Source organism: Ornithodoros turicata, chromosome 1 (assembly GCF_037126465.1).
Source record: "Ornithodoros turicata isolate Travis chromosome 1, ASM3712646v1, whole genome shotgun sequence".
In the NCBI taxonomy this organism is placed as follows: domain Eukaryota; kingdom Metazoa; phylum Arthropoda; class Arachnida; order Ixodida; family Argasidae; genus Ornithodoros; species Ornithodoros turicata.
The window spans coordinates 183,635,543-183,662,475 of record NC_088201.1 but is presented as its reverse complement, the minus strand read 5'-3'; the positions used below and the strand labels follow the sequence as shown (position 1 = coordinate 183,662,475).

Here is a 26,933-nt window from a genome sequence, read left to right as displayed (position 1 = left end):
ATTTGTGCGTGTGTGTGTGTGTGTTTGGTGCTACCGCATGAGTCAATTTCTTGTCACCAATAGTTGTTTGGTGTCTGAGCTGTCAACGATGAGCTGGGAATTTGCGCAAACCACGGAATCGACCAAAATAAATACGACTTGTGTGTGACCGTGTGTTGGTCGTCGGTAGGTAAACATGTGTCTCGCTTCTTCTGCCGTTCTTTTTCTGCAATTGTGTCGCGTCTGTCGTTCCAACGATTGATGATTCCAGCAGAAATGCTTCACGATAATTATAAAATGGATAGCGTGCTTCACAATGTAAATTTTGAGGAAGAGAGCTGAAAGTGTCGGTACGATCTTGAAGTAGCAACAACAAACGAAGCGCGTTTTCAGGGTGGCGGCTCGGCTATATGTGACAGGCCCCTCTCGGCGGCGCGCGAACGCTGAGGCGGCGCAGCTTTTTGAAACGCATGTGTGAAAGAGCCTGTAGGGTTTGTGGTGTTCGGTATTTACTTTCAAGCTAACTCCGGGTGTGTTTACCGTCATTTATGTGGTTTAGTAAAGATCGACTTCTTTCAGGGGCTGCGTTCCGTCGGAACGGACGGGATGTCCGTGTATAGCCTCCTCCACATCCGAATGCGGGCGTCTATTTAATTGCACGCGAAGCAATGCCTATTTTATGCAGTACCAACTAGCCAACCGTCTAGCACCAACTAGAACTAGCAAAATGAACAATGCCGTCTATCGTCAGTAGAAAACAGGCAAGCAAGAAAGCAAGCAAAATATTTTCTTGTAATAGATGCAAGTGTACATGATCATACTCACATCTGGCATAGCGGTCCACTTTTTCGAAATCTGCCGAATTTCAAAAAAAAAAAAATCTTTCGGGGGACGTTCTTGCGCATTTTTCGGAAAATGTCGAAAACCACAAAACCTACGCCCGAGAAATGCATCAAGCGGAAACGAGAAGACTAGTTAAGAAAAGCCATGTTGCTATCACCGCACTGTCCCCTCCAGGGTGTTCAAAGACATCTTCCACTTCAGAAACATGTCAGGACTCATAAAGCCTTCCTTGGTCAACAGTTATACAGTTGTACATAAAACGAAAAGAAACTGCTTTAGGAGGTCGGAAGCTGCATCTGAGTTTGATGCTGGCTGCAGCGTTCGCCATTGCGCAGCACACGACAGCAGCCAGCTCTCAGTTCAATCATACCGATTTTCTCCGCAAGTGGCGTGTGTGCCAAATTTTCGCCGTGCCCTCTGGTCAGCGCACGGAGCGTATACAACGTGGATCAATAATATCTGCATAAATGAAAAAGCAAAGAGAAGAGACGCAATATCAGTGGTCGATATTAACCGGATAATGACTTAGTATTACACGGACTCTCCGTTGACGTTATGAAGTAAATATTGGCGCAATATGGGCAAAATGGGCTTGCTGATATGGACAGCCCATATTGAACCAATATTGGTAATCTTGGCACCCAATATGGGTCTAATAGAAGACCAATATTGACGTGGTGCTTGGGATAAGTCAGGGGTATGGCCATCCCTGTTACAGGGGTTGTGAATCCAAATCCAAATATTACACAAAATCATGTTTGAAATGTAGATTTATGGGTGCCAAACATCTCCGTCGAAGCCCTTTCACGCTGCGCTCCCGCGCCACGGAGTTATGGCGCTTTGAATATGAGGAAATCCTTTCACACTTGGCTCGCCTCCTCCTCTCCCGATCTTGGTATGACGTAGTACGCAGCGCGCCACGGAACTGCGGAGTTCCCGTCCTCATGACGATGCCAGTAAACAGGGACGCGGCGAAGTGAAACGAGCGGAAGGGCAATTGGACAAGGCGTCATCATGGCCGACATGCCCGCCGACTTCATGGAGCTGCCCGGCACCGTTTGGCGCCACGGTCGGTGGGGGCCTAAAAAGTTTGAGATTTTTAAAACTCTGTAGCATAAAAACTAATAGTAGGTGGAAGGTGGGACATTGCGTACGAAGTGCGTGGAGTAAGGCGTACAGGCTCTGCCAGAGACAAAGTTTTATCCGTGTGGTTTCTCAACCCCTTTAGGCACGTTATTAGGCTGAAAAAAAAAGCAAATGAAAGCGAACTAAATCAAGGAGCTGACGACCGAGGCGAGATGAACAATAGCCACTTCTTGCCCTGTCATAACTGAAGTCAATGCAAGGAGTGGGAAAGCCACCTAAGATAAAAGTTTTGTAACGTAACATGGACAAGTTTCTGACACAGAAGAAGGAAATATCTCTCGAGGGATTCAGAGTCATAACCGGGGCGGGGGGGTGGGGGGGTGTAATACACATCTATTAGAAGGGATTTTAAGATTTTTAATGAACTCTGCCCACTGTTAGGGTGGATACCCTGTACAATAGAACGTGGCTGTGCTATGTAATTAACTTCGTTAATTACGACCGTTTTCGTTCTTTTCTTGCAGAAGCTACGCGTGTACCAAAGCGAGTGGCAAGAAGATTGATATTGGCAGCGACGTTCATTACCCAGGAAAAGATTTGAGCCGTGACAACCAGTGCAAAAGAATTCACTACAAGCTCTATGCCAGCGTATGTGGAACATGTTTCTATGCCATGTATATGGAGATCAGTCCAACAGTGAGGGGGATTATTAAACCTTGCTAGAATCCTCCGTGCGCTCGCAGGAATTAAAGTTTGTCGTCGGCGTTGTCCATGCGCTAAGCTGCATCAACCCAGAGCCGTACATTAAAAAAGCTTCTCGCATTTATTCGATCATGCCTATACATGAAGCTCCAGCCACATTTTCAGCTTTCTTACCAATGAAATCCTGAACTCTGAAATTTCAAAGTGAGCGTAAAGATGTTTTTCCAGAAACCGAAACTCGGTGTCGGGTTAACCAGTTTCCATTTCAAAATACATTTCTCGCTACAGTCCAAATAGCTTGAATTGCGAAAGCCGACCTTTCGAGACACGCAAATTGTCCGCCGCCCTCAGATCAGTCCATCAAGTTCATGGAAGAACGACGGAAGAAAGCTGCGTTCTTCCTGCGTCTTCCTAGTCTCCTCCTCACAGTTGTTTCAGGTAACTGCCTGTCGCCTTGCAGCCGTTATCAGCATAAGCGACTAAAAGCAGACTGAAGGAGCATTTCCATGTCCTCCTCTTGACGGTGCTTGAATTAGCTTAACGGAGGAATCATGGCAGCCGACAAGCAGTAGTTCACATTTTTCCAGCTATGTCCATGTAGTCGAGGGGCCCTTTTGCAACCTTTCAAATTAACCTTTAAAAAATAAACGCGTAAGTAGCAACTGTCAGCAATAAATCTCTCATAATATACACACAAAATAAATGCACAACAATAATCAAATAATCGCTGAAATGCCCACAGTGTAAATAAAAACGCTAAGAAATCCTGGACAATGGATGGACAATCACCTTCGAGAAATAGTCTTGCAGTGGGCGAATTTCATTTTGGCTCCTATGAGCATGAGTATACCTCGTACTTTGATACTTCGTACGCGAAAACAACCGTGTTCCACTTGAACGTCAGTCTAAAATGAACTCAGCGCAAAATAATAATAAGCGGGGTTACGTCGCGAGATAACTGAGATTATGAGCGACTCCACAGCGGTCGATCTGTAAATTGCTTTTGCCCACCTGAGTGTTCTTTAACGTGAGATGAGAGCTCACCACACGGCACCCTGTATAACGTCCTTCGCGGAAGACGGCATGTTTGAGCAACTTGTGCCCTGCCACCAAGTTGCTGGCGTCCTCAGCCAGGTTCGAACCCGCGATCTCGGGATCAGAAGGCGAACATGCTAGCGACTGAGTCACCGAGGCCGGTACTCAGGACACATTCACGAACGAACGACCGCTTAACAATAAGACACTTCCAATATCGATTCTTTGTTAAGCGAAACAATGCGAGACATGCGTGTAATGCGTAACCTTTCTACACTAGAAAATAAAATGTAGCAACCACGCACACACACAGAGAAAAAAAACATAGCCACGCCACGACAGTCAACTAGGTGAGTGCTGACAAGGGCAAAGACACTAATGCAGTCTACATTACACTGCTATCCTCTGCATAGAAATACACATGTATTACTTCACTGTCGTATCGCACTACAGGATACATTATGAAACAATTTATTATTAACGCTGTATCTTCAAACATTTTTTGCGGCATATCTCGCAACCATATATTTTTCATGGCGGATTCGATTGTTTTTTGGCCGGGAATTTTTTACCCTCTGATTCCTTATCGGGGAATTTTACGTGGTTTGTAAAACAATGTATTTTGAAAGTTTTACTGAACGGATTTATTCTAAAATATGAAGCGGCATAATTAACACAGTACCCCGTAGTAGCTAATACCTTTGGTAATGGAATGGGGTAAATCAGACATACCCTTTTCGTTTCTGACAAAAACATTTCGTGAACTTGGGGATCCTGCAAGGCTAGTTCTGAAAACCCAATGTCATGCGGCAGAAAACAGAACGAACTGAGCAGTCACAAGGCGTGGCAAAAGAGTTCACTGACGGTAAACGTGATTCACCACATCGTCTTCGAACGACTTCGCCATAGAAGTTTTTAATCCCTAGGTAAAATACCCCGTAGAATGTCGCTTTCAGATTTCAGTGGTCGAACTGCGCTTGTCATAGGTGGCCTTGGTCAAAACGTAAGCGTCGTACCTATTTTTGCAATATATCTTCAGGGAAACGAGTACAGATGTGTGCTTGGATGTCAGACCACACGCGCAACTGGACCAGTAGAGGAGTACGCGATACTTGACGGAATGCCTTGCAACGACAAGGTAATGTTTGGTTAACTTTTCTAGTTCTTCTCCGCGTGTATATGCACGGCTAAATAAGGACTACTTGCTAATTCACATCAGAGTCAATTTACCTAGAAGACTACCGCGGGACTTTTCCGCGCCGGAAACGCAACCCATTGGTCTTTGTGGCTGCAGGAATTACTGTCCGTGATAGGTGACAAATGGCGCCGTAAGAGGCGCGCTATTTACGATACTCTCCTGGTATAGAGTGATTCCAATTTGCATGACCTTGAAGAGCCCAACCAATTTTGCGTCGGCCAATCACAGCTACAGTCAATAAATAAACTTGGATTCAGGATGGCGGCAATAAGGTTCAAGAGCGAGAGGGGCGCCATCTTGTTTTCGTAGCAGACCAGCGAAATACCTAGTTGAGATTCAAAGACAGCTAACATAAAGCTCACCATGGGAAAGAGAAGCGTGTGTGGTTGTGCAATAATCCATGTATTGCCAACTATAGTGTCCCAGAAATGTGAAGATGAGCTCAAGGCTGTCAAAGTATGAGCTGCCTGCAACAGGGAGCAATGTTCCAGAGTGCGCTCGATAGATGGCGTCGTTACGCAAGGGTGACGCAGGAACAAGATGGCGCTTCTGTTCGCCAATAGAACGCAGTGGCGCAATGGACCTTTTCCATATTCGTGTCGCCCCTGGCGGCGGAATGTCGAACGTCGTGTCTTTCCCCCCAATAATGGTGACGCTTTACGAACTGGCACGTACGTTGCTTGGGAAAGTAGCAAGAGAAGATTGGAAGAAGAATGCGGAAAGAGTGAAAGCGCATTGTACTCATTACCAGACCTCAAACGTCCGCGTAACCTTGAAACCGATTATCTCCCCACAATGAACATGACAGTCGCCCGCAGGTGGGTTCATGGCGATGTCTTCCGCTCAAAAATGGCGGACTCAAGGGCTGGGCATGCGTATACGCATTGTCGGAAATGGTCCATTCGGAAGCGAAGCTTATTTAGTGGCTCTCATCGCAGCCTCATCCTTTCGGCAACACTAGCCTCGGAAATGTAGTTTTACATACATGACACAAGGTAGTGACCATCGTGTTGATGTTTAATTGGGGTGATGATACTCATTGTAAGTGACGTCGGAAAAGTATTCAGTCATCCTCTCTGCCAAAGCTTTTCGCATATACCCACGCGTCTGCGAGTTCCCTCTGGCAGGCGCTTTTCCAATAATTTTATTATATAAGTGGCTACTTTGCAAAATTCTTATTCACTGTTGAGTTATTGTATCAAGATACACCTAAACTTTTAGTACTACAGTGAACGCTCGTTAGTATGACCCTCGCTACTCTGACATGCTCGCATTATGGGAACCATATCGCTATTGTGTAAATCCTCCTCGTGAGGATGGTAATAAACTTATCGGACATATATTTTTGTCATGAGTAGGGTTAAGCACATGCATTATTCTCTGGTTATTATGACAACGACACTTGACCCTCAGACTGACCCCAAGGAGAGACTACCACGCGCGTCAGGCAGAAGGCCAGATATGCTAAAGTAGACCAACAACTTTTGGGATGACTCCTGATGTCGTTGACTTCGAGATTAAGTATAGCCCCCCACACAGTGCACCCACATATATATACATATATACACCCACACAGTGCTGCTGACTGCTTTCCGAGAGTGATGCAGAGTCTGGCCAGACGTCGCGTGATAACGTCACGGAAGGAATGCCTAACGGTGAGCTGTGTGGGCCTCCACACCTTACTGCGAATGAGGCAAGTGAAGCACTAAAGGTTGCACTGTTCTTCTTTGAGCAATAGAAATGCATTAACATCGAGTCCACATTTTGTGGTGATATTGTCCATCTAGAAAACTGTGTCTTGTTCTTCATGGAAGAGGCCACAAATCAATTACGTGCTGAATCTTGTTGACTGTCGGGCTCTCAAAAGACAAGCGTTTACTTCAGCCCGCACTTTTGTAGTGCGCTGGTTACATCACGCGTGTCAAGTGACGCGAACAGTCTTAGTGATATCAGCTGAGATAATACCACGGGTGCGGCTAATACCACAAACTTGGTTACTGATAATTGCGCAAAAGTAGACATTAGTAGCGGACGTCTTTAGGAAATAAATAATCATTATTACGTAGGCTTTTGTTCGGCGTAGCGCAATAGTCTGTCTGCTGGGTGCCTTTCTCCCTAGTATGACAATTCGCTTTATGAGCAAAATCCACGGGTAGGGTGGGGCTCATATTAACGAGTATTCACTGTATACTACTCATGCCATGCCTTGTCCTGGAAATTTTACTGCTCGTGCGAGAACATCTGGGTGTTCCCTCTGGCTGGCGCGCTTCCGTAATTTTATCTCGGATTGACAAGTCTGCAAACGGGTAATTCACTGTTGAATTGTCATAACAAAAGGCTGTCGGGTTTCAATACTCTCATAACACACATTATTCTTGAAAGTGCTTCGTCAAATTTTGCTCTAGACGACTTCTTTTCAACCATGTAACTCACTGTGGAATTGCTCTATTGCTCTCTGGCTGTCGAATAATATTTCGTATGTATGCATTATTTAGCAAAGCCACTTGCTCATGCATACATTTCTGTAGGCTCCGTGCGTAGAAGCACTTCACCAAACTATCGTCAGAGAAACTACTTTTCAACTGTTCAACTGTTACTGACTGTTGAATTGGCTCATCAAACGGCTGTCCGGCTGTGCTGTTTCTAATACTTGTCATACAGACGCGTTGTATTGCGAAGTTACTTGCTTTTGGACGCATTTCCGTAGGTCTGCTCTGTTGTCTCAAACTCCCGTAGGGTGTGTGCGTGAGAGGAATGGTTCTATACTTATGTTTATTGTTCCGTCCCAAGATGTCCTTTGAGGTTTGGGATTCATTCAGTTGTTTCAAAAGACTTTCCGATATAACGAATCGAAGGCTCGTACTGATGCCAGTGAATCCAAAGTTCATTTAGGCAGGAGAGTAGCTCCGACTTTTCAACTTGTTGCAATGCTTTCGAAAGCCAAGAGAAAAGCGACAGCGTGGTGCGGAGAAATTGTCTGATTCTGTCACGGACTGAGCCAGACAATGAAGACGACAGATGCTGGCTCAGCTCTTTGCAATTGACCATCAGCAGCAGCGACATGGTCCTGCGATCTGGAAATCAATCCCAATGCCAGCAATCAAATGTCGATTATATTCCCATAACAAGGCTGTCCAACAGCGAACCTTGGTAGGCAGTTAATAATTTACACTCGCTGGTAGTGAAGAGTGTCGCATTCGCGAAAGCTTAGCACAAGGTCCACGGAATTCCCCATTCCAATTTCCATATAGAACCGCTCAAATATTTGCATATATTTCCAATTTAGTAATTTAATCAATTTTATATCCTATTGAACAATTCCAGAGAACATTTCTGTTACTCACATGGTAATAGCGTTATGCACGTAGCAGTGTACGCAATACATGAAGCCTATAGTTAGTCGAAGGCGGGCTTCACCAAAAACCTCACATTTTGCCATTTTGCGCAAACATTTGGGAGCGTGGACTTTTACAAATGCTGCCTTGCACCACAACTCAATGTATCAGACGCTACAAGGCTTGCCTAATCATCGTTTCAGAGTAATGGTCGGTGCTATGTTGGCGAGTGCAGACAAGACACACCAATCCTTCGAAACTAGCCTCGACCACGGATGCGACAAGTTCAATCGACACCGTTTGAGTTCAGTTCAATAAAGTGGATTTCGAATGTTGTGAGCTCTTTTCCTCACGCGTTAGATATTGAGTGTCGTTCTTGAACAACAAAATAGCCACAATTTGCTGGAAATCACTTGTGATGTTTAGCTGTGAAAGCAGCGATTGTGCCTCACACTCTTCACTTTCTTACACTCCTTCTCACACATGTAACGTTCTCGTGTTTCCAATTAAACTAAATGCAGGAGCTTTCATCCTGTGGGATTCTCCATCTGGCACCCTACGGACTATGACCCACCATCCACAGAACACTAGCAGCAACACCTCACAAGGACAGGACATTTATTTGATTACTTCCGGTGAGCATATCAGGCCAAGCGCCAAGAGAGAGAGATAGGGAGCGCAAACGCCTTGTACTGCAAAAGTCAGAGGTTCGCACAAATTGGGCTCGTGCTAGGCATGCCCATCGACAAGATCCTGTCGTGCAACCAGAGGGATAAGCGTTGGCATGACGATGAAACAGTTCGTACCGCCGAGGCAGCAGCGAAGCGGAACGCCGTGAAGGTCCCGCACTACGAGCTGCCGAGGCTGAAGCAAAGCGTGGTCAGCGGCAGGACTCCGCAGTACGTCCCACAACTACAAGGTTTCCCGTTCTATTTAGACCTTATACCACGGAATTTAATCCTTATACCGTGGAATTTAATCATCATGCCGCCACTTTAGTCTTTATTCCGCGGGATTTAATCCTTTTGCTATGGTATTTAACCCTTCGTCTGCTAAATTTAATCCTCGTGCTACCGATTTTAATCCATACGCAGTGAAATTTAATCCTAACTTCCTTGAATATTTTCATTACTCTTTTTACCACAATGCGATTGTACGCAACTACCTGCATGATTTATGACCTGTTTTGACTATTTCCTTGTTTACAGCTATAAATTGATTTTTGTGACTATGACTACTCTATGCACTACTATGGCATAGTATGGGACTACCTGCATGGTTTATGACCCGATATGACTACTTCCTTGTTTACAGCTATAAATTGACTTTTTACGACTATTAATACTCTATGCACTACTATGGTATAGTGGGGGACTACCTGCATGGTTCATGACCCGTTATGGCTATTTCCTTGTTTACAGCTATATATTCATGTTTTATAACTACGACTATTATATGCACTATTACTGAGACTACTACTGAGATTACATGAGACTACCTGCATGGTTTATGACCTGTTATGAATATTTCTTTGTTTGCAACTATGTATTTAGTGTCCTTAGTGTCCACCAACGGAAAAAAAATCCTTACATCGTTCTATAAATGAACTTCTCATAATTACGACTACTCCTTGCACAACGCTGGGATAGTATAAGGCTACATGCATGATGTAGGACCTGTTGACAGTTAGAAATTGTCTTTCTGTTGGCACAACAACGCTTTGATGTACGATTCCCTCTGTAATATTATATTTATGACTATCTCAATACTAGCAGCTAACAGTTGACTTCGCGCAATTGCGGCTGTTGTTTGCTTATATTGTGGTAAAGACTGATTGCCTGTCGGAAACATTGCCTCTCTATCCTTTCCGCACCTTGACACCCATTTTTGCGGTAATTATGTTTAGGCCTATTTTGTGCATTACAGTACGGAGGTCATGACCACTTGTATGAATTATGCCACTTGATCGTCATTCACCATATAAGTCAACCGATCCAATCTATAGGAAATACCTGTCGCTTTACTTTTCATGTATACACCTATGAACCAGTTTTTAGAAATTCAGTTTCTTCGTACAGCGTGTGCCTTCGTGGTTCTTACAAGAATCGTAACTTATACTTCTCTATCTATATGCAGTATTAAGGCAATTAATTTTGTCTGCAGCAGCTAGGCTGCTAATTTCTTTTGACAGCACAGGGCACTTATCATGTTAAAACAAGTCATGAATACGTTTTAGCGGTGTGCAGTGATACAAAGTTTATTTGAGGTAGCTGGGAGGTGGACACAAAGCCCATTGTTTTGTATTTGACTTCGCACTTCGTATCGTCCAATTTATTTCTGAGTCATTTTTTGAAGCCGCTCGATGCAATCTTTTTCAAGATTCGTTGCTCCGGACTTGTAAATATACATGGCCATTGTTGCGAGCCTCTCGTGCACTGGTGATAAATACTCAACGCGTGATTAAGAGTTAAACCTTTCCTACTAACAGCGATACTACCCTGTAACGTGTGATAGGCCGAAGTTCAGCGACTAATCCCAGCAGTAGAATTGAACGCGCCTTGCGGTATGCGGTTGTCCGATTATGTCGCTAAATAATCAGTGGTAAACAGAAGGGATCAGGCGCCCGATCTTCAATTTCACTCCGCCCGTTATTCGCCACGAGCTCCCGTGCGAAGGCCAATCGCAACGTTAATTTTAAATATCGGCCCATTAAAACGGTTCTCACGTGCCGCCCCGTGACGTTTGGAGCGTGCGAACTTTAAACATAACGATAACGCATGCTATGTGAGAATTCAAGATCGAGGCCCAGGTGAGTTTAAGATAGAAGACCTGTGACGCGCAAGGAGATTAATGAAGTGATAAACTACAAGAGGACATGAAGAGCATTATAAAGAACCGATGAACAGAATGATCGCACTAGTGCGACCTACGTTGTCGTTTTTTTCTTTCTATTTCTATTCTATTCTGTGATTATGTGCCTGTTACTGCTGACCAACCTCTAAGGCTGACCAACTTACATTTGGAAAGAGGTGTGAAAAAGAAGGGGGCGTGATATTCCTTTTAATGTACTATGAGCTCATTGACACAATTTGTCGTGGTGAATGATGGATACGGGTTGAAACCCTTAGGCAAATATAGGGTAACCAATTAACGGGCTGACTTTCTGCAGTCGCCCTACTGCGACCATGGATATGTGGTTGCAACACTGGACACATACGGCCAAATGATAAGGAGGTCAGGACAGTCCCTGTGTCGACTGATATAGCTCAGAAAAAACTAGGATTAAGATATAATGTTGCCACAGTGGGCAGTCACTCCTTATGTGTAATATCATCCTTATTAGTATTAGTATTATTATTTGAAGCTACAATGTTGTAATTTCAAGAATGTCCCTTTTGTTAAATAATGAGCGCAAAGCGAGCTGAAAATTGGGGCCATTCGTAAGTGATTGCCGACTATTAACATTGCAAGATGATAAGGCATTCAATAAAAAGAGGCCACACTTTGACCACTAAACTTTTTTTGTTGTAGTATAAAAATATACTTTCTCAATGTCTTACATGTAACGGCCAATCACAGCGTTGTCTAGGTACTTGATGTGATTGCGGTCGTAGGCCGCACAGTCCGAACGTTGAATTTTCCTCATTATTTCTTCCGTAACCCGAACCAATATGTTGCAATAGTATTCACTTACAGTCACATCATGCATCCTTGCGAGGGTGCTCATAGCCACATTTGCTTCCGGGCGCTAACACAGGAAAACAAAAAAGCAAGAATTTCGTTCTCACTTTCAGTGACGGGGAACTGCAGACGACAGTAAAACAGGTCCCCATACGCGCAGACGTCGGACGTATCGCATCGCAGCGCGGTCTGCTACCATGCTGCCGGCTGTTGACTCGTTGCTGCGTGTCGTCTGCGTGCTTACAGAAGACCCAAAACTGAAAGTCGGCCAATACCAGTTGCTTTTGCATGAGACAGCTGTATATTCACTTTTTCTCATAAAATGTGCACCGCAAACTGAGCGTATAAGTGAGCGACATGCAGACGAGCATGCAGCGAACCATACCGTCCGTGCTGCATTTCACATTGATATCAATCAGCGCTGAACCTGGTAGCGGAATGAATGCTTGAATGCACCAAGTAGCAATGCACGAGGGCCTTCACGAAAGCACCAAGGAAACACCAGAAGAAGAAAAGAGAAAAAAAAGAAAACGCGTGTCGCCCCAATATTCATGGAGGATCATTGACTGCCCAAGGTACGGCTGTGATCTACTTTAGCTTGCCGAAATGCTCGAAGTGAATGTGAAGACCACCGAGTGAATGGTGATAATGAAGAGGAAACAAAGAGGAAACAAAGAGGAAACAAAGAAGGGAGTTGGGGCAATTACTAGGTATCGAGATGAGATAGTGCGCAAGTTGAAGTAAACTGTAGACGAGAATGCAAGCTTAACTTTGGTACAGATCTGCGGCGTCATAACGCAACGCAGCAATTCCCCGGAGTTCACCATCAGCACATCATCTGTGAACAGACTCCTAGATGGTCATGGCTACACCATAAAACTACTCTCGTGTCAAACTGTCAACCGAAACCGGCCTGACGTCAAAGAATAAAGGAAACAATATGGAGCAAAGATAGAGTCTGTAGCTGCTCCGTTACTATGTGGATGAAACAAACTTTAACATACGGTGTAGCAGAAGCTATGGGAGCTCGCAACGGCGAACAAAAGCTGTGCGCTTATAAGTAGGCTCGAAATGTGCGAACATTAACTTGATTGCCCGTATGTCATGGGGCGGTCTCCTGCACTGGCAAATTTCGGACAAACTTTCGTGGAAGACATATGACGAATTTATAGCAGAGGCGTCGTGCCTTGCGGAAGTGTCCGAGACGAATCAAGAAGCTCTTTCTGATGAACAGCGCGCCTGCACACAAACCCGTGCACGACGCGTGGTTAAGCACACGACACTCTACAAAGTATCTACCCCTTACAGCCCGTTCCTCAACCCAGTGAGGAAATGTTTTCCAAATTCTACGAGTAAAGTTCCTCCTTACTGAGGGGCAGGACGAAATTCTCGCAACGCCGCAAGATGTGAGTATGATAGAAGACCGCTGCAACGTATTTCTTCAGGTCAAGAAAGAAGCAGTGGGGAAAATTCAGACTATGTGGCCTACGACAGCAATCATTTCAAGTACCTAGACGATGCTGTAAAGGGCCGTGACATGTGAAATGCAGGGACAGTTTGCTTGCATACTAAAAGGAAATGAACAGCAAGGAAAAAGCATTACCAGGTCATAAATCATGAAGGTAGTCCGGTTGTATTCATTGTAGTGCATAAAGTAGTCGAAGTCGTAGTCGTCACAATATATAGCTGTAAACAAGAAAATGGTTATAACAACACGTATATCGTACACGCAATCCCATACTATCCCATTGTAGCGGAAAAAGTGACTTGAAAGATAACCCGAAAATTTGAATTCCATTTGATTCAAAATTTCATTTGACTGAATTCCACAGCATAAGGATTAAAATCGGCAGCACCTGTATTAAATGTTACAGAAGGATTAAATTCCACGGCATAAGGATTAAAAGTGGCAGCATGAGGATTAAAGTAGGCGGTATATCATTAAATACGACTGGAAAACCTGTGACAATGCTCATGCATACAATACATCCAATTGTACAGTCGATGTGCCGTGCACAGAATTGGAGGGTAAGAAATTAGGTGCAAAAAAGTTAACGTTAAAAAAACGGGATTGTGACGTCTACAATATGTCGAAGCATTCTCAGCAAAGCAGCGCTTAGACAGAATGGCGTAGATGAAGGATAAGTGGTGCTTGAACTCTGTAAACTCCATTCAAGGCAGCTCACCTCCCATTATTTTTGTGCCGTATGCAGTTGCTGCTCAAAAACACGTCAACGAGTAGCTTCGGAAAGCTTAACACAAGAACAAGTTATGCACAATGTCCATGGGAATGCCGGTTGAAGGAATGAGGAATTTCATGTCTACCGAAAGACTAAAATGTTCGTAGCATCCGCAGAAACAAGATTCAGAATGATTCTGTGAAAAATGCAGCCCAGTTGTCTTCGTGTCTGTAAGAAGCACTGTTCGTTGAACAAGAGATAAACTGATGTTCTGAGGACCGGCAGGACCAGCAGGACCGGCAGGACCGGCAATACAAAAGATGTGGGTTCGATCCCTACAGCTGGCTAACCTTTTCAGTGACTTTCATCTTTCACTGTTCGTGATGGCGGCGTACGAGACGCACTGCTGTACTCTGCCGGTATTCGCCTCGAGATCGTACTGTAGTTGGCGCTGCGACGGATGCCCTAGGGGGGGTACAGCATGATCGTACGCAGCAGGCTCTGGCTTTTCTACGCAGATATCGCAGTGTTTCTGGATGAAATGCCGCTGTCAGTGCCTCACATATTGCGGACGTGTTGAAATGCGATATTTGGAACGCTCATAAGGTGTGAAAGTTGACAAATATTGCTGCACTGCGAAACGCACAAGTCGCGAAGTTGTGAAAAGAAAATATCCTGTGTGCTTTTGAAGGGAAACACTGCCTCTTTTGTTCCAAGCGTGATTTTGTTTTAGTCTTCTGCTGCTCTCGCTCGAATATTTATTCGTCGCTTGTGTATTGCTGTCTTTCCCTGTACCTCTTTATCTTACGTCGAGACAACAAGGATAAAAAAGAAAGAAAAACACCCACTCAAAATTCCTGTCTCCACTGATCTAAATGTACAATGTACTAATCAACAATAACAATGAATCTAAATGAACAAATGTGCAAAAATCTAACATAAGGGCAGAATAGTCCAGTAAGTATTGAAGCCCTTCGCGACAATTTTTGCAATTTTGCGTCGAGTGAGTACGGCAGAGGTTCGAAGTTTGATTCGTCTCCTGAGCGGGCATTCACTAAATGATGCTAAAATATGTTACGCGATTACCACACCTGTGTGGTGGACTTGAATTTCTGTGGGGTGCTACCGGTCAGGTAATAACTACATATAAGCTAAGTTTTTTTGTTCCAGCGGGAGGTATATATTCTGAAACACGCTGTTGCACACGTGCTTCACACCCCGAAAAACGCGCGTATTTTACATATCACGTTCGGGGGGGGGGGGGGGGTAATAGCATTTTACCTTGAATGCGTGCCCCAATGATGCTCCAATGACGTATGTGAACGATAAAAGTCTAGTCTGTCATACGGTTAGATGAAATGGGATGAAAGCTTGAAATTCACACGTTTAAACACACCCGTGTCATAAATATATATATATATATATATATATATATATATATATAGACTACAAGTAATGAAGAGACTTGGGAGGCCGTATAAGGGTTAAAAACACTTGCTACTTTTATTACATTAATAATTAAAGGGGCGCTAGGAATAGATTTACAGTTAGGGGTCGACGTTTCGGCAGTCAGCGCTGCCTTCAACAGAACTAAACTTGCAAATAGGTGACAAGGGCTTATATACAAGGGAAAGGGGGAAAATGAGAGGGGAACAGTGCACGTGGAGCGGAGTTGGTGATGTTGCAGGAGCATTGTTGCTAATGGTCCATTGAGCACTTGCAGGAGCGTTGGCTGTCTTCCAGGAGAGTTCTCCTTGGTCGTCTGATAAACCTGAAATGATAACAGAGAGACGGCAGAAAGAACGAAAGAGGGTCGGGGGACTTGGTCTAGGAGCTAAGGCTGCGAACTGTAGACAATACGCCGGGGTCTTCGTTTATCGTGGACTGGAATTTGTGGATTAGGAATGATTCACGCTGTTGCCTGCTACGGTCTGAGGGGAAACCAGATTGTAAGATGTACACGTGGATGTCCTTGAATGAGTGGCCGGTTTGATTGAAATGACGCGACACAGGGAGATTTGGTTTCTTTGTAATATCGGACTTGTGATTATTAAAACGAATTCGGAATGATGTTGTAGTTTGGCCGATATATTGTGCTTTGCATGCGTTGCATTCCAATAGATATACTACGTTGGATGAGTTGCAGTCAGAAGTAGTTTTGATTTTTACTTGGAAGTTGCTGTTTGTGCTTTGTACCCTGTCTGCAGTCTGCATTACAATACAAATTTGGCATCTTCGTCCGTTGCATGGGTGGCAGCCTTCGGTTGTAGGAGGTGGCTTATTGACTTTTGCGTTGACTAAGTGGTCTTGAAGATTCCTTGCACGACGATATGCTATGCGAGGCGGTTCTGGGAATATTTCTCCAAGGCCCTCCATATTCCCAGAACCGCCTCGCATAGCATATCGTCGTGCAAGGAATCTTCAAGACCACTTAGTCAACGCAAAAGTCAATAAGCCACCTCCTACAACCGAAGGCTGCCACCCATGCAACGGACGAAGATGCCAAATTTGTATTGTAATGCAGACTGCAGACAGGGTACAAAGCACAAACAGCAACTTCCAAGTAAAAATCAAAACTACTTCTGACTGCAACTCATCCAACGTAGTATATCTATTGGAATGCAACGCATGCAAAGCACAATATATCGGCCAAACTACAACATCATTCCGAATTCGTTTTAATAATCACAAGTCCGATATTACAAAGAAACCAAATCTCCCTGTGTCGCGTCATTTCAATCAAACCGGCCACTCATTCAAGGACATCCACGTGTACATCTTACAATCTGGTTTCCCCTCAGACCGTAGCAGGCAACAGCGTGAATCATTCCTAATCCACAAATTCCAGTCCACGATAAACGAAGACCCCGGCGTATTGTCTACAGTTTGCAGCCTTAGCTCCTAGACCAAGTCCCCCGACCCTCTTTCGTTCTTTCTGCCGTCTCTCTGTTATCATTTCAGGTTTATCAGACGACCAAGGAGAACTCTCCTGGAAGACAGCCAACGCTCCTGCAAGTGCTCAATGGACCATTAGCAACAATGCTCCTGCAACATCACCAACTCCGCTCCACGTGCACTGTTCCCCTCTCATTTTCCCCTTTTCCCTTGTATATAAGCCCTTGTCACCTATTTCCAAGTTTAGTTCTGTTGAAGGCAGCGCTGACTGCCGAAACGTCGACCCCTAACTGTAAATCTATTCCTAGCGCCCCTTTAATTATTAATGTAATAAAAGTAGCAAGTGTTTTTAACCCTTATACGGCCTCCCAAGTCACTTCATTACTTGTAGTCTATTTGTTTTCGCGTCCATCTGTACTCAGTTATACATTCATATATATATATATATATATAGATAGATAGATAGATAGATAGATAGATAGATACTCATTGCACGATGCGACAGCACCAGAGGCAGACATGTACAAGATCCTCAAAAATGTATTTAAGACAGGATAATAAATACTAACGTTAGAATGTAATTAAGATAGAGTATAAATACATGAAAACCAAAGTAATTAAGATAGAGTACAAAATACTTCAAAAAGTATTTGAAATACAATTAAGATACTATTTATCATTGAACGCAAAAAGTCACGGGTCACTGGTCAATGCGGCAAGTCGCCGCTATGTGACATGAATCACGTAAACCTTGCGCACTACGCTAGCCGCCGCTGTCTGATAGGAGTCATCTAAACACAAGTCCCAAAAAGATGACAAGGAGGTACCACATAACTCCACTAAGTATGTGACCCAGAACAAAGCAAACTTCTAAGACGTCCCTGCACGGTGAGGTCAGAATTCGGCGTCACCGTGTCAAGGCACACAGAATAGAACCCTCACTGGCCAAGGATTAGTACACACGAGGCAAGATCTCTAAATGGGGACTTCCAAGAAGGGCCAATGTCCGGGTCATGTCCGAGGGACTCAGGAAATTTCCACTGAACAAGCAAGATAATGGAAAGACGAGACACAGAAAGTTTGAGAGGGAGATCCAAAATATGTAATTAGAGTATTGAGTACAAAATACCATAAAATGTATTTTAAATAGAGTATAAATACACAAAACAAAAAGTATTGAGTAGAGTACCAAAATACCGCAAATTGTATTTAAAATACAGTATTCTAAATACAATACTCCAAATATGTACAAGTCTGACCAGAGGACAGGTGTTTCGCCGTGTTTGCGGCTCGTCGGCCCTGGGTAGCTGTGCATCGTTCGGGATTGGCAAACCAGGGGTCACTCAGCGAGCGACATACACCTGGGAGGGTGACTGAGCACTCCTCAATGCCACAGTGCAAGCCAGTGAATTATAAAGAGGGGGAAAAGCCATTAAAAAAATAAGTAAGTTATTTTTTAATGGCTTTTCCCCCCTCTTTATATATATATATATATATATTCATGCATTCATATATTCCATATATTAATACATTCGATACAACTTGTGTTTAGTGCGTGCAGTGTATCTGAACTGAACATTATGAAGAATTGCTAGCACATAAACCATTCTAGAAATAACTGTGACATAGTTGTATAATTATGATTTAAACAAACTGTTACAACATTGACCTTAGCTCTTGGTGCATTTTGTTTGGCACACAGAACCTCAGTGACAAATATAATATAACAAAGGCCGAGTAGAATCCGCATACTGGAACATAACCCTGTGCTGTAATTTTCTTCCCTGTAAAGCACGCTGGTGCAGAGAACTAGACAAGTTCAAAAGAGTTTTCCACCAAGTCATTTTCACTCATTTTAAAGGATTTTTAAAGCTCAAATGCCCAGAAATTGAGCCTTCTAAGCACGTTTTCGAGCGCTATGACCACAGCGAAAGCACCGGCTCAAGCCGCGCATCCCCACTAAAGGCAGTTCACGGGGCAGCTACATGGTGGCGACGCTGTTCGATCTCGAGGCGAATACAGTTATTCGAATTGACATGACCTTAGGGCGCCCTACCAATTTAGCGTCGGGCAATCACAGCTAGTCACTAAATAAGCTTCGCTTCAGAGTGGCGACACTGGGGTCCAAAGGCGAGCAGGGGCGTCACGTTTCAGCAGCTCACCAGCGCCATACCCAGTCGAGCATCAGAGACAGCAAACATAAAGCTCCCCATGGGATGGCCAAGCGTGTGAACTATAGCGTTCTAAGGATGTCAAGGTAAGCTCAATGAAGGTATGAGCTGCCTGCAGCAGAGAGCAACGTTCCGGAGAGCGCTCGATAGATGGCATAGTTGCGCTATCGTGGTGCAGAAATAAGATGGTTCTCCAGATCGCCCACGGAACGCTGTGCCGCTATTCGGAAGCAAAGCTTACTTAGTGGCTCTAATCACGGCCACGTCCTTTCGGCAATACTATTTTTACTATACTATTACAATACTATTACTATTTTACAATACTATTTACGACAATACTATTTTTACTATTTTTAATACGTATTTTTATTTACATGACATGAGGCAGTGATCACCATGTTGACGTTCAATCGGAAAACTTATAATCATTGTAAGAGACGTCGGAAACGTATTATGTCATCGTCTCTGCAAAAACGTTTTGTATATACGCACGCGTCAGTGGGTTCCCTTTCGCAAGTGCTCTTTCACAAATTTTATTACACGAATGGCTACTTCACAAAATTGTTATCCACAGTTGAATTACCGTATTACCGTAACGTTCCCGATTGTTTAGTGCTGCAATGAACCCTCGTTAGTAATCTGACATGCTCGCTTTATGACCGATTCTGTTGGGAACGGTATCGCAGCTATGTAAATCCACCTTCTTAGGAATGCAATTCTCTTACGCGACATATATTTGCGTCACGAGTAGGGTCAAACACATGTATTATTCTTCCGTTATTATGACAACGGCACTTGACCCCAGACTGACCCCGAGAGACTACGTCAGGTAGGACACACATTTAAAATTCGAGTAGTAGTAAACTTTTGGGATGACTCCTGATGTCGTTGACTTCCGTGTAGCGTATAGCGCTTATCGAAACGCGAAAGCGCTGAAGTCTTGCTCAGTGACCACAGCCACACAGTGCCTCTGACTGCTTCCCGAGAGTAACATATTGAGTCTGCCCAGACGCCGCCCGATAACGTCACGGAAGGAGTGCCTGCCGGTGAGCTGAGTAGGCCCCCTCACGTCACTCCGAGTGAGGCAAGCGACGCACTAAAGGTTGCAGTGTTCTTCTTTGAGCAATAGATGGACATTCGTGGAGTCAAAATTTGATGGTGCTATTGTCCATTTATAAAACTGTGTCTTGTTCTTCAAGACAGAGGCCACAAACCGAAGTACATGCTGAATCGTATCTGACTGTCCGACTGTCAAAGGACAAACGTTTAGTTCAGCCCACCCTTTTATAGTTCTGCATGAGCAAAAGAAAACAAGAGATTCCTCTCCTAAAACAATTGAAAAAGGAGGAACATTCAGCGTCGCTGCTCACTGCATTCGGGAGGAAGAAGATATCATTAGGTGTTCAACTCTGGACATCTTCGGAAACTTTTGTTTCACCACTTTCTGGCTGTAAACACGCTGTTAACAAGAAAATCAAGCTGCGGAAGATCAGTTGCACAGGGAGGAGGAAGCAACTTCTCAGAAACAAAACATGAAGCCCTACAAGGCGAATACTATAATAGCCCTATTTGATCAGAGCGTTCTACGGGCGCCATTCATAACGTAGTCAATGTTGCATCCAAAGACATCTGCACCAGGAATTGTACGCCTCAAAGCACTTTTTTACAGGTAACTTTTGCAAGTAATTCTGCTCACAGACCTTTCTAGAAGTGTTCCGGACGAAGTATTAAAAGCTACACAAGCGAAACTAGTAGTAAAGCTGTTCCAACTCACCTTCTATTTGTGCTTTCGTATACTCGTAACAGAAGAAGCTGTAAGTTGGCTGGCTTGCTGCTGTGTACACAATTATTCTGTAAGTTATGGGCACAAACACTGCAGTAGGATCCCGTTCTTCGGAAGCACAGTGGTTCGCTGTTTCACATCGAGAAAATGGGTGAAATCGTCTTCGAAATAGCATGTCTGCCGAGCACAACCACAGCAAGCGGACGCCATGTTGCCTTCCCTAACGAACGGCATGGGGTGACGTCACAAAGTTGGGGGGGGGGGGGGGCTTGTGTATCTAGGTGGTGTTTGACCAACCCGGTTCGTGGAATTCATCGCGAAGAAAAGATCGGTAGAAAAAAGCGATCGCAGCGAAAAGTGACAAGGATCAGGTCCATCAGGTGGAAGCACAACAGAAAGTTGCCACTGAGAGTCCAACCCGGTGTGGGATTCATCGCGATCGATGCAAAAAGCGATCGTAGCGAAAAGTGGTGAAGGTAAAGACGAGCAGGAGGAAGCACAACAGAACGTTGCCACTGAGTGTCCCACTCGGTTTGTGGGATTCATTGTGAAGAAAAGAGCGACAGGAAAAAGGTATCGTAGCGAAAAGTGACAAGGATAAGGACCAGCAGGTAGAAGCACAACATAAAGTTGCCATTGAGAGTCTAACCTGGTTTGTGGGACTCATCGCGAAAAGATCGATAGTAAAAGGTATCGTATCGAAAAGTGGCCAGTGTAAGGACGAGCAGGAGGAAGCACAACAGGAAGTTGTCACTGAGAGTCCAACACGATTTGTAGGATTAATCGCGAAGAGGTGACCAATCGAAAAAAGCTGAAGTACGAAAAGTGACCAAGGTAATGACAAGTCGGATGAAGCACAACAGAAACTAGACACTCAGTGTCCAACCCGGTTTGTGGCATTCACCGCGAAAAAAAGAGCGATAGAAAAAAGAAAGCTGTCGTATGAAAAGTGACCAGGATAAGGACGAGCAGGAGGAATCACAACAGAAAATTACCACTGAATGTCCATCCCGGTTTTTGGGATTCATCGCGAAGAAAATATCCATAGAAAAAGCTATCGTACTGAAAATTGACCAGGTTAACGACGAGGAGGAGGAAGCGCAACCGAAAGTTGCCACTGAGTGTCCAACCGGGATTGTGGGATTCATCGCAAAGAAGAGATCGATAGAAAAAGCGATCGTAGCGGAAAGTGACCAGGGTATGGACGAGTAGGAGGAAGCACAACAGAAAGTTACCACTGAGATCCCAACACGGTTTGTTGGATTCATCGCGAACAAAACATCCATTGAAAAAGCTATTGTACCGAAAATTTACCAGGGTAAGAAAGAGCAGCAAGCATCACAACAGAAACTTCTCACTGAGATCCCAACCTCGGTTGTGGGATTCATCGCGAAGAATAGATCGATAGAAAAAAGCCATCGTAAGAAAAGTGACCCGGGTAAGGACAAGCAGGAGGAAGCACAACATAAAGTTGCCACTGAGTGTCCAACCCGGTTTGTGGGATTCCTTGCGAAGAGAAGATCGATAGAAAAAAAAGCTATCGTACCGAAAATTGACCAGGCTAAGGACGACCAGGAGGATTCAGAACAGAAGGTTCCCACTGAGATCCGAACCTCCTTTCTGGGATTCATCGCGAAGAACAGATCGATAGAAAAAGGTATCATAGCAAGAAGTGACCTGGGTAAGGACGAGCAAGAGGAATCAAAACAGAAAGTTACCACTGAGTGTCCAACCAGGTTTGTGGGATTCATCGCGAAGAAAATATCCATAGAAAAGGTTATCGTACCGAAAATTGACCAGGGTAAGGACAAGGAGGAGGATGCACAACAGAAAGTTCCCACTGAGATCCAAACCCGGCTTGTGGGATTCCTCGCGAAGAAAAGATCCATTGAAAAAGCTATCGTACCGAAAATTGACCAGGGTAACGACGAGGAGGAGGAAGCACAACAGAAAGTTCCCACTGAGATCCAAACCCGGTTTGTGGGATTCAGCGCGAAGAAAAGATCCATTGAAAAAGCTATCGTACCGAAAATTGACCAGGGTAACGACGAGGAGGAGGAAGCACAACAGAAAGTTCCCACTGAGATCCAAACCCGGTTTGTGGGATTCAGCGCGAAGAAAAGATCCATTGAAAAAGCTATCGTACCGAAAATTGACCAGGCTAAGGACGAGCAGGAGGATTCACAACAGAAGGTTCCCACTGAGCTCCGAACCTCGTTTCTGGGATTCATCGCGAAGAACAGATCGATAGAAAAAGCTATCATAGCGAAAAGTGGGCAGAGTAAGGACGAACAGGAGGAATCACAACAGAAAGTTCCAACTGAGAGCCCAGCCTGGGGGCTTAATCGTTTCATCATTGTTACGGTCGTTACAAGCTAACGAGTAGTGGGAAATTCAAAAAGGTGGGCACGTGACACATTGCGCGTGACGTGTACCCCGGCCTTCACGTATCGCGCGAAGAGCGCCGTGCACGTGTTTTATCACGTGCCCACCTTTTTAAATTTCCTGCCCGCCTTTTTGAATTTCCCGCCACTCGTTAGCTTTTAACGACCGTAACGACGATGAAGCGATTAAGCCCCCTGGTTCGTGGGATTCATCGCGAGGAACAGATCGATAGAAAAAGCTATCATAGCGAAAAGTGGGCAGAGTAAGGACGAACAGGAGGAATCACAACAGAAAGTTCCAACTGAGAGCCCAGCCTGGGGGCTTAATCGTTTCATCATCGTTACGGTCGTTACAAGCTAACGAGTAGTGGGAAATTCAAAAAGGTGGGCACGTGACACATTGCGCGTGACGTGTACCCCGGCCTTCACGTATCGCGCGAAGAGCGCCGTGCACGTGTTTTATCACGTGCCCACCTTTTTAAATTTCCTGCCCGCCTTTTTGAATTTCCCGCCACTCGTTAGCTTTTAACGACCGTAACGACGATGAAGCGATTAAGCCCCCTGGTTCGTGGGATTCATCGCGAAGAACAGATCGATAGAAAAAAAGCGATCGTAAGAAAAGTGACCTGGGTAAGGACAAGCAGGAGGAAGCACAACAGAAAGTTGCCACTGAGTGTCCAACCCGGTTTGTGGGATTCCTTGCGAAGAAAAGATCGATAGAAAAAAGCTATCGTAGCGAAAAGTGACCTGGGTAAGGATGAGCAAGAGGAATCAAAACAGAAAGTTACCACTAGTATCCAACCGGGTTTGTGGGATTAATCGCGAAGAAAAGATCGATAGAAAAAGCGATTGTAGCGAAAAGCGACCAGGGTAAGGACGAGCTGGAGGAATCACAACAGAAATCTACCACTGAGAGCTCAACCTGTTTTGTGGGATGCACCGCGAGAAAAGATCGATACAAAAAAGCTATCGTAGCGATCGTAAGAAAAATGACCTGGGTAAGGACAAGGAGGAGGAAGCACAACAGAAAGTTGTCACTGAGTGTCCAACCCGGTTTGTGGGATTCCTTGCGAAGAAAAGATCGATAGAAAAAAGCTATCGTAGCGAAAAGTGACCTGGGTAAGCACGAGCAAGAGGAATCAAAACAGAAATTTATCACTGAGTGTCCAACCAGGTTTGTGGGATTCATCGCGAAGAAAAGATCAATTGAAAAAGCTATCGTACCGAAAATTGACCAGGGTAAGGACGAGCAGGAGGAAGCACAATAGAAAGTTGCCACTGAATGTCCAACCCGGTTTGTGGGATTCATCGCGAAGAAAATATCCATAGAAAAAGCTATCGTACTGAAAACTGACCAGGGTAAGGACGAGCACGAGGATTCGCAACAGAAGGTTCCCACTGAGATCCGAACCTCGTTTCTGGGATTCATCGCGAAGAACAGATCGATAAAAAAAGCTGTCGTAGCGAAAAGTCACCAGGGTAAGGACAACCAGGAGGAATCACAACAGAAAGTTCCCACTGAGAGCCCAACCTCGTTTGTGGGATTCGTCGGGAAGAACAGATCGATAGAAAAAAACAATGGCAGGCGAAAAGTGACCATGGTAAGGACGAGCAGGAAGAGGCATAACAGAAAGTTGCCCTGAGATCCCAACCTCGTTTCTGGTATTCATCGCGAAGAAAAGATCAATAGAAAAAGCGACCGTAGCGAAAAGTGACCAAGGTAAGGACGAGCATAAGGAAGCACAACAGAAAGTTGCCACTGAGTGTCGAACCGGGTTTGTGGGATTCATCGCGAAGGAAAGATCGATAGAAAATAGCTATCGTAGCGAAAAGTGACCAAGGTAAGGACGAGCATAAGGAAGCACAACAGAAAGTTGCCACTGAGTGTCCAACCGGGTTTGTGGGATTCATCGCGAAGGAAAGATCGATCGAAAAAAGCTGTCGTACGCAAAGTGACCAGGGTACGACAAGCAGGATGAAGCACAACAGAAAGTTGTTTTTTGTGTGTCTTGCAACCGTTCGCAACACACGTACGCTGGACATGCTGTAATTGAATTTTGCGTGACAATAACCAGTTCGGTCGAATGTTGATCAAATAACACCGTCTCCACTACGTTTCTATAGCACTACTTTCAGAAAAAATATCGTCTAGCGAAGGATAATGGGCTCTGAGTGGCCTACCACTGCTGCAATACCGTTGCCCTTAACATTCTGTGATTGAATCCCGGTTGGAAAGTGCAGTACGCTCTGACAAAGTTGGAACATCTGTCGAACCTTAAATTATCATTGCTATTGATTTCTTCTAACAAGTAGACTTGTCAACGTCAGGCGTGTGCTGCCGACATAGTTGCTAGCCATTGTTTGGTTGCAGTGTAATTTGGACGCAAAAGTCAACGTTATATATTTTTTTCCTTGCCTTACTTGCACTTTGATAATTAGTTCCCTGCAGTTTCATTTCTATATGTTTGACATACGTACATCTAGTAGAAGTTCATTTTGTTCTGTGCACCCTTGCCTTCTCACGGGCCCCTGATTGGTTCCGTGTTAGCTCCGCGAAGCAACTGCGGCTATGCAGCAGCGCGCACACGGGGAGAGATGGAGAGAGGACAGCAGGAAGGAGGGGACACAAGGGAGTGAGTATGCGTCCTGGGTCGACATTAAGGGCCGACAGTCGTCCAGAAAACCTGCCGAAAAAAACATGGAAAACCCCAGGCAACACAGTCGGTGGGGGGATTCCAACCCGCTTCACCTCCTCGTCTCGACGTAAAAAGCGGTCCTCCTAACCACTATGCCATGGGATCTGGCCCCCTGAAGTGTACCAAAGTTAATGCATGCGAATATATGCGTTTTCAAAAGATTTTTTTCGCCATCGTTGACAACAATGGCGCTTGACGGATGAAAATGAGCAAATTGTTTTGCAAACGAAAATTATATATTTACGGCAGTTTTAAGAGAACATAATTTAAACTCGACTATCTTGGACATGTGTAATTTGCTCATCTTGGTTTGCTCGGCTCCTCCTTTGTGATCGCGGTTCTCACTGAGTTATCTGTTATTTTGCGCTATAACCTATATATGTTATATTCTGTGCCAAAGAAAACCTTGCTGAAACGAAGCTGAAGTTTTTCTAATGCGTTATGTGAATAACGCCAAGAAGGAAATATGCAAACTACATTCGCTACAGCTAGAAGGTCCCCTTATGGTCAAGGAATACTGTCGTTTTTGGTGAGAATGACGTCAACTTTGGAGCAACGTGACAACAGGAGACCGCAGCAAAATAATGATAGGTTCTAGTGCCAGGCACTGTGAGAGGGGGGCGGGATTTATTGGCACAAAAAGAAAACTTTCAGACAAGTGCCAATCGAAAACAACTGGGAAGGAGACCCCAACAACACATTGCACTCGTATGGATGTGCATGGAATATCCGACAGCGGACATTCGGACGTCCCATGCGCATCCGTTTTAGGTCCGTTTAATGTGTGAGAGAAGGGCAGAATGAGACAGGAAGACAGCGCCATTGGAGTGCCCAGGGATGTCCCGTGCGGACCTTATCGAATCAAAACTGGCAACGCAGGGGACGTATATTCGCGTATTATAATTATGTTGGTTTTGTTTGGTATGGGCAACCTAATGTTGACATAATTTACACACTTCTATATT

The 26,933-nt window shown here is 44.6% G+C and overlaps 2 protein-coding genes across 3 annotated transcripts in view; both read left to right on the top strand.

Moving 5' to 3' along the window:
- Positions 1-8,512, top strand: part of LOC135373806 (uncharacterized) — an 87,810-nt gene extending 79,298 nt beyond the window's left edge. Inside the window, exons 9-11 of one of the 2 annotated variants that reach the window (XM_064606875.1) lie at positions 2,433-2,556; positions 4,685-4,783; positions 8,382-8,512. In XM_064606875.1, coding sequence (XP_064462945.1) covers positions 2,433-2,556; positions 4,685-4,783; positions 8,382-8,441 — 283 coding nt within the window. In that variant the 3' untranslated portion in view covers positions 8,442-8,512. The remainder of the gene's footprint in view (positions 1-2,432; positions 2,557-4,684; positions 4,784-8,381) is intronic. The other variant, XM_064606880.1, reaches the window with a different exon arrangement.
- Positions 8,513-8,913: 401 nt separating this feature from the next.
- LOC135391627 (uncharacterized) lies at positions 8,914-23,267 on the top strand. The gene is made up of 2 exons (XM_064621955.1): positions 8,914-9,057; positions 22,206-23,267. The coding sequence occupies exons 1-2, from the start codon at positions 8,914-8,916 to the stop codon at positions 23,265-23,267; spliced, it is 1,206 nt and encodes a 401-aa protein (XP_064478025.1).
- Positions 23,268-26,933: the final 3,666 nt, after the last annotated feature.